Source organism: Schistocerca nitens, chromosome 2 (assembly GCF_023898315.1).
Source record: "Schistocerca nitens isolate TAMUIC-IGC-003100 chromosome 2, iqSchNite1.1, whole genome shotgun sequence".
Lineage (NCBI taxonomy): Eukaryota > Metazoa > Arthropoda > Insecta > Orthoptera > Acrididae > Schistocerca > Schistocerca nitens.
Window position 1 is genome coordinate 323,586,785 of NC_064615.1, and position 12,054 is coordinate 323,598,838.

Here is a 12,054-nt window from a genome sequence, read left to right on the forward strand (position 1 = left end):
TTCTTTATGGGAAGATGACTTACGAAAACTTGTTTCCGAGGTGGTTCTTGTAGATCAGCTGTTGGATGAGGAAGGTAGTGAGCCGGAAGACATCAGGGAAGATGATGACTGTCTAAGATAATATCGAAGCAGGTGACACTGACAGCGATATTATTACGCAAAATATGGGGTGAGAGTAACAATGAAATTTAGGAATTGCAGAGTCCAAAAAAATTTGAACAGAAAAGTTTTTGTTTGAATTCAAGGGAGAGAGCATTAATATTTCAAATAAGACTGTCCTATAGGGTAAAAATGCTGAAGCTCACCAAAAGCACCCCGAGAGGCAAAAGATTAAAAGGAATATATGTATAACAGCTATGCTATTTCCACAGGGTCCTGCTTGCAAGCTTTGGAGTGCTGAAGAACGTTGGCATCTCTTTGACGAAAATATGCTGAATGATATTGTTCTTCACACCACCCAATAAATGGCTTTACAAAGAGAGATTCTTCCAAAGATTTACTGGCGATTTTCTTTGCAAACGCAGCGTCTTTTAACGGAATCTGTCTATTTTCCCTACTAATGATTTTGAAATTTCGTCAATATTGATATCGTTTCGTGCTATTACACTCCTGGCCTCCCCAATGTTTAAACTATGTCAACGGACAATTCGAGCGCTGCTGAGCTTACGTGAGAGATTTATTCTATATATTGAGACCATTGCAGGTACTGTTAGCCTTCCTTCGGGCACACCTGACGTTACTTACGTTATACGTTGTGTAATCACCGTTCAACGTAACTTAATGAATATTAGTCTATAAGCCTTCAAAGCCACTCGCATTCGTGAAGACACTTTTATGATCGTATTTTGTTTAGAAGACGACAGTGTCTTCCGACTTTCGGTAATCTAGAAATACTGACTAGGTTCAACTCCATCATTGAAAAGGCTGTCCAAGAAACGCTGCATCAAAATTTGAGGGGTGTAGAGATGTCTTTAGGAACAAATCGAGGATAGGAACATGTACAGGAACGTCATCCAACGAAGCTACAGAGCGTCGAAGTTATAGGCGCCGGCGCCTGCCGCTATGCTACCCTTCGGCAACGAACGTGACTGTACGCTGACCGACCCTAGGCGGAACGTCTCTTAATGTTGTTATTAGATGATGGCAACTGACTGCCATGATTGCCAGTGAAGAAACTGGAGCTAGCTGCTGCGTAGAAAGGCCTCAACTCCTATGAATGCGAGTTTTTCGGTATACAGGAGAAAAACCGCTGATAGCTTCATCCAAAGAGGCAGGTGAGCATCACATTCGTCGGAGACGAGGACTTTTTATGCAGCAGCTAGCTCCAGCTTCTCTACTGGCGATGGTGGCACCATTCGCGATCACTGCCTAACAAACATTGCGCTCCGTTCCACCACTGTCCGTCAGGGTACAAAGTCATGTTTGCAGCCGAAGTGGTGACCTAGTGACAGGCACAAGCGCATCTAACTTTGACGCTCTGTAGCGTTGCTGAATAACGTTTCGGGACACGGGTTCCTACCCTAGATTTGTTCAAGACGGCCTCTACAAACCCTCTAAGTTCTTCCCAACATTTCTGGAACACCCTGTATATCTTGCGTGAATTAAATGAGCCGCGTTTCAAAAGATTTAACTTTCTGAAACCATGTTAATTCTTTCAGAGAAGCCTCTGTTCCTCCAGGAACGTCATAACTCTCGAGTTTTGAAAGTTCTACGATCATGTAACAAAGGGAGTTAACTTTAATAATTTGCAATTCTTATACGTTCAGTTTCTTTCTTCTCGTAAACAAGGATGACATACACTCTTCTACAGCAACACGGGACTTAATATGGAGCTAGAACAGGCATTAATTCCGCAGATTTTGTAATGCATACTGGTGTGCAAAACTTAAGAACGAATGTAACTTTTGCATGATGGGCCACCGCCAAGTACCATACCTCGATGAAACTGACCATAGACAGAACCGCAACAGAACTGTACATAAGAAATACGCCATGAGCCGAATGAAACGACACCTATTCAAAGACAATTACAAAAGTCACTACGATTTACATTGCTCCCCAGCAAATTATGAGTGTGTGTTATTACCAGGGACAGCAACGCATGATGCGAAACATACTCCCATGCTGGCCAGAAGGTCGGTAAGAAATTCTTGTGGTAGAGCGTTCCATTCCCTCCCGCCAGCGCGGCAATACGTCTCCCAACGCAACCCACATGTACTCTGTAGGATTTATGTCCGTGAAACGTGTAGGTCAGTCCATCTGGCGCATATCCTCTCGTTCCAAAGCTGCTTCCCTTGCACAATATTTGATGCCGTCGCACATTGCCATCCATAAAAATGTCGGCGGGGCAGAATGCACGAAAAGACGCACATGGGGAACAACGTTGACCAGTGAGCTGCCGGCACGGTAGCTCAGCGTGTTCGGTCAGAGGGTTACGTGCTCTCTGTAATAAAAAAAAAAAAAATTGAGTCAATCGATCAACAACGAACATAAATGTCTTACGACGTCCGCCCCGAGCAGATGCAACGAACATTAACGAACAAAATGAGATTAAAAAAAGTGAGTGTACCACGTGCAACATTATGCCTTCCCACACCACAACACCTGCAACACCAAAGCGATCATGTTCGACAATGCCGAACGTACCTTTACATTGCGAGATGTAGAAACACGTAATGCATCCTGGAACATTGTCGAAATTGATTTTTTTGGTAGTCTACGTGTTATGGTGTGGGGGTGACGTTGTTGCAGGAGTGTACTGACCTGTAAATCCTTGAACATGATACATTCACCTGTCAACATTATTGGTGACACTACTACTTCTGAATGTGTTTCTTTTCAGGTGTGCATCCGTCCCTGACTTCATTTTTATGGTTGACACGACGTGACAGCATTGAACTGTGCAGGTGAAGGAGCTACTGGAATGATAGGATATTAGGCGAAGGAGTGGCCTGCCGTTCCCTCGACTTAACATCCCACCGAGCACGTTTGGATGACTTACTGCAACAGTTTCATATGCATCGACGACCATCAACCGTGCTGTCGGGAGGAAATGAACGCCCTACAGAACTCGTCACCAACCTCATGGCCAGCATTTACTACCGTCTGTGGTGATCGCACAAACCCTATAAAGAACTATGTCCCGTCTTTTGTAATGCCCAGGTAACCATAAATCGCGGTGACCCCAATGTAATTATCGTCTTTGAATTAAAGAGACCAATTATGTTCGTCTCACTGCGTTTTCTTTCAGTTATCCTCTGCAAAACATTGTCGCAGTTTTTCCTTTGTATGGTCCAAGTTTCATCGAGTTTTATTTCTTGGCAGCGACATCCCGCGAAAGTAGCTTTCATCATAAGTCTTGCACGTTAATAAAATCTAGCAGTATTTCACTCTTGTACTTTGTTAGCTTTGAATACTCTACACCGTTCCAAAAACCGGAGATATTTATTCCAATATTTGTCGTTTGTTTGCGCTGCGGTCAGTTATTGGTGTGGTTGTGTCCACAAGTATGGATGATTATGGAAACTCTGTGCCGGAAACAGCCCACCCCTTTGGAAAAACAGGGCATGGACGTAAGACACTAACGCTCTCAAAGTACGTACGAATCAGCAGCGTCACGTGTTCTCACTCCATATGACAGCAGAGTGTGGGAAATTTAACGCCAGTCACTGACGCACAATCTTCACCCAGAAGCTGAAAAAAATGCTTGTCATCCAATAGCAGTCCATCTATGCTCTTTAGGAATGGTCCTAAAATCACTGACAATTTTCGTGATTCCCACACTTCTTAGCCTACAAATGAAACGCGCGAATTGTAAAATTCTTCCACATCTACAGTTCAGATTAGATGGGATGTTAACGTCGGTTGACGAAACAGACACTTCCTGGAATGTACGCTGTAAATACCCGCCAAGTTCTTGTCTGTGGCATATAAACTAGGGCGTTGCTGATCCAGGTGAAACAATTTTATAGCAGTTGGCAGCAGAGGCCCGCTACTCTGATAATCGCGTAGGTGTTCTAGCAAGTCTTGGCGCGTTCGAATACTGGTACGGTAACGGAAAATATTCCTTTCAATAGTACGTACTTCGCTATTACATTCGTAGAATGTGCATCCAGCCTCAAGGCTAAGTGTGGACCTCGTCTTTCGTACATTGTGCTCCAGTTCTGCTTGTGCCCTCAAGAGATCGAGCGATTAACTACGTCGTCTTGGGAAAACAAGGCAGTTTCCGCAGCATAGGAAAATTTAATTATGAACAGAACAGACTAACAGTCAGCCCATCACACAGCGGTCTTGGTGTTGTGGTCTGAAATTTCGTAAACTACATCCTTAAATAGTGATAACACATGTTTCCTGTTTGTGAAGTGTCAGTCAATTCGCTTATCTGTTGCTTTTGTTTCCGAATATGAAACGGAAGAAAGGAACATGATGCCGCGGTCAAGATGCTACGGAATTATTTTTGATCAAAACAAATGACCAACTTAACGGTAAGGGATCAAATCCCGGAATCTTTTCTTTGAAGAGACTACACTTCCATGTCCTTGTAGGCTGTGCTTTGTTATATACATACATTTTACGTTATACAATTTTCTTTCCATTTTTATGCAATTATATTTTTCGTAATACATCTCTTGACATCTAATAACGTAGCCAAAATGTTCCACTGACAAATCAAAATGATTAAACAACATGACTTTAGAGTGTATCGTAAGGCATGCCGAAACCCTCTACGTGCTGGCACTCAATCTAATTCAGATTGAGTGGAGTAAATCCTAGAGGGATAACCGGTATCGTGTCGGGAGGAAACCAGCCCTGATGAGAATTTCCCGTTTCTCTAAATCATTTGATGTTAATGACTATATGGTACCCTAAAATAACCACAGTATCCTCTTCTTACGCTTCGGCGATTCACTTACTGCGAGACAAAACATGGGTTACAGGAATCCAAAGGTATCCATAAACAGGTATGCTATCACAGTCTTGGCGTAACGATTATCACGAGCAGACACTGAAATCGACTGCAGTACAAAGTTGATTGACATTTCTTGAGGAACATTATCCGCTGTCAGTACGACAAACCACAATCAACACCTCAAATATCACAAATCATTTGCCACAAATTAGAATTGCCCTATTGACGAGACACTAGTCTACAACATAAGGCAACAATAATATTTATTTCTTTAGATAAAAGCACCCATTACTGATCTATAATGGGGCGTGCCTGTGCAGCTTTGTCAAATTTAAGTGTGGTCTGCTGATACTTCACATCATCTAAAGTTCGCGCAAGATTTATGTACGATATATTGACTACACAGAATTCTCTGTAACACGAATGGTACTGTCATGAAGAAATATATAGCTCAGTTTATAAAGAAGTTTGCAGTGTTTGATACTACCCTTAGGTTTGACATCTGTCAACCTTTATACTGGATTTGTTTATCTATGCAGATAATACTGTACTGACAAAGAAATGAATTATACACACCGAAGATGCGGAGTCAACCGCAAGTCAATTACAGCCATTTTATGACGTTAAAACAAACACCAATTTTTTTTCCTTTACAAAAGGTTTACACCAATTCTAGTACTACAAAACTCTCAAAAGAAGGCTTTATACTGCATAGCCTTAGAACAAACATGCGGGTCTTCCATTCCTGATTAATAATGACGAAATGGTACATACGGGAAAACAGTTTGAACATTTTACATAGCATCGAAGCCTTTCTGACATCCATGCTACCAAAACCTTTCAGTACCTTGCGTATTTCAGCTAGATAAGCAACCAAAAGATCAGTATTGCATAGAGGAATGTGGTTCTAATATCAAAATTGTGTCTCCTTCATGGCATATACGCGCCTGCGAGTTTATGTTGACCCAGGACATTATACAGTTTAGTTAAATCCGTAATGACTAGCGTTTCATTTACAGCATGATCCTATCTTTAAGGTTCACATTACAGCTGAAAGATTTATTATTGACTGATCTATACTGAACTAGACTCGGCAAATGCTCCCCCTTGCCACGTTTCTAACTATAGAAACTTCAGTGTCTGTTCACTATTAATTACACTTCAGACAGCACATAATTTCTTCATGTTAGAGACTAAATTTCATTCAGGGAACTAATCTGTAGGTCTACACAATACAAGTTCTTTGAAACTCAATTACACATCGCCCGATCAGCCACCTAACATCCATCCATGCTATAACACGTAAAAATAAACAATTTCAATGTCAACGAACTACCTGTTTCTTGACAACGAACCCAGTTTCACTAAAAGTGACAGGTTGACTGTGATGATAAAATGCAAGAATAAAAAAATAGCAACACGAACGATTCGTTCCGCACGGAAATCTCTTTCATATTACTGAATTTATTTCCTGGTATTAGGAACAGAATGAGAATCTAATAGCGTACCATACTGCGAGTATTTCTCTCGTCTTAGGAAACAGCTGAAAAGCTGATAACCTCATATCTATTAGTTATTGTAAACAGAAACTTCCTCACTGTAACTTGATGCTTTATAAATTCCCAAGTCGCAAGTGACCCAGGTACACTACAATGCTTTATCAGTCTTTTAAAATCCGCATCATGCATCTATTGAACTCACTAAGTGTCAAACATTGTTTTCTTAACTTACTGTACTCAGGACACATGCCTTACCATATGCACGTATAATAAATTCAGGTACCAGTCCATTCCTTGAAAACACTACTCCACGAACACTGACATCGCCCACAAGTTTACGAAAACCACATGAAATCAACACTCTTAACCACGTAAAATGGCGTTGTCTCACGAACTCTCAGACTTGATTGGCACCGCCCTCTGGATTTGCTGCGGCAGCAAATTCTTCCAGCAGCCTTGCTTTGACACTGCTGAGAAATTAGAGTAGTATCTCTGAAATGCTGGTCATTCGCAATCTATGTAAAATTTCAACACAAGATTGCGTTTCGCATTTATTAGGCAATATAACCATAAATTTTTAGGATTAAATTAACCAAATAAACAAATTTTCTGCACTATTTTGTTTGTTGCCGTCACTTATTGTCACCTCAGAATATGTTCTAAATATATCAAGCCTGAATTATTGTAGAATGTGGAAAAAACTTATATACAATTTTTAGAACTGTGAAAAGAGTGGTGGACGCTGCGAAAACAAATATTGTATTGCCAACTTCTGAATCTTACGAGCGTGTATAAATAGCTTCTATGTGGATACTCTAATTACAAGGCAGTGAGTTCGACCTTCACAAAATGGCGACCCGTCTGCTAAGGTTGAGTGCTGTGCTACGAAACAAAAGCAATTTAACTGAAGCAAGCAAGAGATGGAGATCAACACTCGCTGCACCATCATTCGAGCAGGTAATAATAAATGGTCCACCAACGCGGTGCACCACGTTGGACAACGGCTTCCGTGTTGCAACAGAAGATAGTGGTGGTTTAACCGCTACAGTCGGTTTGTGGATTGATGCGGGATCGCGTTATGAGACAGACAGTACGAATGGTGTAGCTCACTTTTTGGAGCATATGGCATTTAAAGGCACATCGAAAAGATCCCAGACGGATTTAGAACTTGAGATTGAGAATATGGGTGCCCACCTTAACGCATACACCTCCCGTGAACAAACTGTTTTTTACGCTAAGTGTCTAGCAGAGGATATTCCAAAATGTGTTGAAATACTTTCTGATATCATTTTGAATTCCCGGCTGGGAGAACAAGAGATTGAGAGGGAGAGAGATGTTATTCTCCGTGAAATGCAAGAAGTGGAAACTAATTTGCAGGAAGTAGTGTTTGATCACTTACATGCAACAGCGTATCAGGGCACAGCACTGGGCAGAACAATTCTGGGCCCTACGAAAAACATCAAATCTATATCTCGCCAAGATTTATCAGACTTTATTAAAACCCATTACAAGCCCCCAAGGATGGTTATGGCTGGTGCAGGTGCAATAAAGCATGACGACTTAGTAAAATTGACGGAGAAAAATTTTAGCAGCCTTAGTGGTTCTTACAGTGACGAAATTCCCATTCCAACTCCATGCAGGTTTACTGGCTCGGAGATCCGTGTGAGGGATGATTCAATCCCGCTTGCACATGTTGCAATTGCTGTAGAGGGTTGTGGATGGGCAGATGCAGACAACATTCCATTGATGGTCGCTAATACCTTAATTGGTGCGTGGACAAGAACACAAGGAGCTGGAGTCAACAATTCATCACACTTAGCAGCAGCTGCAGCACAAGATAACCTAGCACATACTTTCCAGTCATTTAACACTTGCTACAAAGACACAGGTCTTTGGGGCATTTATTTTGTGTGTGACCCACTGAAATGTGAAGATATGATGTACAATATTCAAACTGAATGGATGCGTATATGTACAGAAGTAACAGAGTCAGAGGTGGAACGTGCTCGTAACATGTTGAAGACAAATATGCTTTTACAGCTTGATGGGTCAACGCCTGTTTGTGAAGACATAGGAAGGCAGATGCTTTTCTATAACAGAAGGATCCCAACTCATGAATTGATTGCTAGAATCGAATCTGTAACAGCAAAAAATGTAAGAGATGTTGGAATGAAGTATATATATGATCACTGCCCAGCACTGGCTGCTGTTGGACCAATTGAAAATCTCCCAGACTACAACAGAATCAGGTCATCAATGTACTGGCTGCGTGTGTAATTGCACATTGTAGAGGTAAGTTTTTCTTTTTCTGTGCTGAATAGCTACTTTAGTTCCTGTTTGCATGGTGCTAAATTAATTTAATTTTCACTTGATTTTTTATGAACATGGAAAAGCTCAACTGTAGAGACTTGAGAGATGCTGACTTATCAGGTGTACTATCACTGATAGCCATAATTCTACTTGTAGACTACCATTAGTTTTAAGAGAATTTTTGGCCCATCAGAGATTCTGATTGCTGTCTTTGTATTTGGTGTTGAAATGAATTTTGTATTTGCATACCATGCATCTGACCAGAATGAATTCTCAAAATTGTGTACAGGGACTGTACAGAAAAAGACAACAAAATTAAAGGCTGTAATTGTCTTACAAAGGTTTATTACATTGCTTGATAGAGATCTTAGCCTATTGTTGCTCATTCTGTAGAATTCAAGTAACAAAGATGCGATTAGTTTGTACAGAAAGTAAAATATTGATGTGATTTCTAATAGATCAATTAATCTTGAAATATTTTCTGAGAGTTACGAAGGTCATCATTTGTGATTAAATCTGTCAGTTTAGTATTGTGCAGTTTCCTCCTGTTTGTCCAGATTAAATGATTTGTGCAGAATATATTCCAGTAATAGTGGAAATAAAGAGCAAGAGCAGAAAATACTTTTTTGTATTGGGTAATTTGGCTACTTTAAAATTATTGACTTGATCATGTAACTCTGAATTATGGTATCTGACACTGATTTATCAGTAAACTGAAGATCCTATACATGTAAAAAAAAAAGTGCTGAAAAGTACACATTTTCCATAATAATTTCTTTTTCAGGTACAGTGCAGATGGAAAGAGTGAGAATGGACCTGTAAATAGGTAGCTAATTTATTTCAGAAGATCTACTCCAGTTATAGTAAATATCCTTAAGCATTGTAGCCAATGTCATTACTTGTCAGAAGACCATGACTTTTGTTCATTGTGATCAATTTATTAATGAAAATAAAATCTGTACATTATGTAAGTGGTGTGGTATTTTTTTTTTTAAATCGCCAGGTGTTATTTTGACAAAATGGCACCTCCCATGACTTGCATTGTTGATACTGAGCTGTAGGGAGAATTTTGTAAAACAGAAAAGCTGAAGATAGAGAACTTCAGTGAACTGGGTTCTGACATTTGAAAAACTAAAGAAATGTAAAAGCAGAGTAGTATTGCAGTCTTTCCATATTCCACCTTGGATGAAGCACAACTCCGAAATAAAGTAAGAAATACACAAATAGATTAATTGAAAATGAGAAATTAGTTAAGCAGGGTGAAAAGCAAACTCATTGTGAAGCTTTTAACTTATTCTTTTTTCTTATAGGAATTTAATAAAAGGAAAACAAACAACGTGGGTGTGTTTGAGATAAATAATATAAAATAGAAATTTCTGAATCCTTTCACTGTTATAGTAGAAATGAAAATGTTTATTTTTGAAGCTGGTAACAAAAAATTGCAGTGTCTCAACTATTTTGTTACCATCCTTGGCTTGTATACATACATATTAAAAAAAATGGAAGTAATGCATTATGCTTTGGTGTGAACTGATTTGTTGTTAAACTCGAAGAAACATGCAACTTCAAGATTCACATGAATAGGCCTACCTTAATGTTGAATAACAATTATATTTTAATTTGCATAAAAATTGGCCTTTTAGTTTTAAAATTTGCAAGGTACAAGTACCTCTGAAAAATTGGTGGTACACACATTCTGACTGACAATCTTTAACCATGATAATGTGCATCCTTCCAAAGCTGCAAAAAATAACATTTTGTTAGAAATTGATGCATGGAAACCATTTAATAAGTCCATAATGTGTATTTTATCATCTGAAACTAGTATAAAGTTAAAAAAAATTTGCTGGCTGTTACAAACATATTAACACTGCATAGGGTGAAACAAATATTATAACTGCAGCTGTCTCAACAACAGTTGTACTTCTTTATATATCACATGAAAATAAGACTATTTTCTCTCACTTATAAGAATTTTATAAGGCTACTTGGCACAGTGAGCTGCACTGTGTTCTCTTGAGTGCACATTTAAATGACAGCTTAGTTTGTGAGAAACCAATGCAATTGGGTTATTTTAAACAACTATATTTTTAGTTGTGCTGTTGTGACACTTGGAATATGTGCTTTGGTATTTATTCAAATAAATATTAACACACAAGCTTATTTTATCAGAAGAATGATGTTTCACAAAAACTAATTTGGTGGTCTTCAGAAGGAAACACACAATATTGTTTGCATTAAACTGTTGATCTTCCTCAAAATAGCCAGTGTGTACTTTGCTTGCTTTAGGCTTCTTACTTGAAATTGTAGATACTTAGAAAAAGGAGAAACAAATTTAATTTATGCTCTTAATGTGCACAGTGTAAGCCTAAATTATTACCTGTAAGAATTTTTTTGTGTGTGGAAGAAATACCAGACAGTTGGGGTGGATACAGTTGGCATTAATTGCAGTAGCAAAAGGACTGATTGAGTACGATAACAAACATAAAACTGAAGGGGTGGAGTATGAGAGGGGCTAATGCAAGGGGCTGCTGAAAAAGGGGACTAGCAAGAATTACTGTTCAGATAGCATGTAAACAGTTTTCTCTCACCATTTCCATCCGACTCCAACAACCCCACTGTCACTGTGAATCAGCCACCAAGCAGCCCTCTTGTAATCACACAGGCTCAGTTCAACTCATAAGGTATTGAACTGAATCGCACAGGGCCTGACAAATGCAACTACTTGCTATGCCAGGTCTTCCAATACCTCCTATCATGCCTTGCGACAAATATCCTTTCTTCAACACCAAAAGCAGTATTACATCACCTGCACATCCTATGCAATGTCTAGGTCCATCCTTGCTTGCATCAGGAATATTACTCAAGATACATTTTTTATCTGTGTGAAGTGTCTGTAATTATTACTACTTAATATTAAGTGCATTGACAGAATGGCTGACACTACTCCATATTTGTGTATTATAGATTCAATGACTAGGTTTAGTGACAGACATTTTACTATCGTTTGGATCAAATTCAACTCACAGGTTGTTTAAAGGATGTGGAGTTAGTGAGTGGTCATGTAGATTGAGGATCTCTGGTCAGTGAGACACAAAATGATATATCATCTGTGACCAAGCCACAGTGGTTAAACTCACTCAGGGTGTGACAGAACTGGGCAATATCCAAAACAAGGAAGATGTGCTTGGTGGAATCATTGGTGTCCCTGTGTCATGGTACGGCTGTGAGACATAGATTGTGAAAGCCAGTGACAAGAGCCGAACGGATGCCTTCACGATGTGATGTTGGTGGAAGATGTTACACATATCATGGACAGAAAGATGAGTCAAATCT

The 12,054-nt window shown here is 39.5% G+C and overlaps 2 protein-coding genes across 3 annotated transcripts in view; one reads left to right on the plus strand and one right to left on the minus strand.

The window, feature by feature from the left end:
* Positions 1–6,810, minus strand: part of LOC126236114 (wiskott-Aldrich syndrome protein family member 3) — a 282,816-nt gene extending 276,006 nt beyond the window's left edge. For both annotated transcript variants that reach the window (XM_049945185.1, XM_049945183.1), the window contains exon 1: positions 6,664–6,810. The gene's annotated coding sequence lies outside the window, so the exon portion shown is untranslated. The remainder of the gene's footprint in view (positions 1–6,663) is intronic.
* A 422-nt stretch (positions 6,811–7,232) lies between these two features.
* Positions 7,233–9,689, plus strand: LOC126236116 (mitochondrial-processing peptidase subunit beta). Its single transcript, XM_049945186.1, has 2 exons — positions 7,233–8,700; positions 9,503–9,689. Exon 1 carries the CDS (start codon positions 7,258–7,260, stop codon positions 8,683–8,685), a length of 1,428 nt encoding a protein of 475 aa, XP_049801143.1. The 5' UTR covers positions 7,233–7,257; the 3' UTR covers positions 8,686–8,700; positions 9,503–9,689.
* Positions 9,690–12,054: the final 2,365 nt, after the last annotated feature.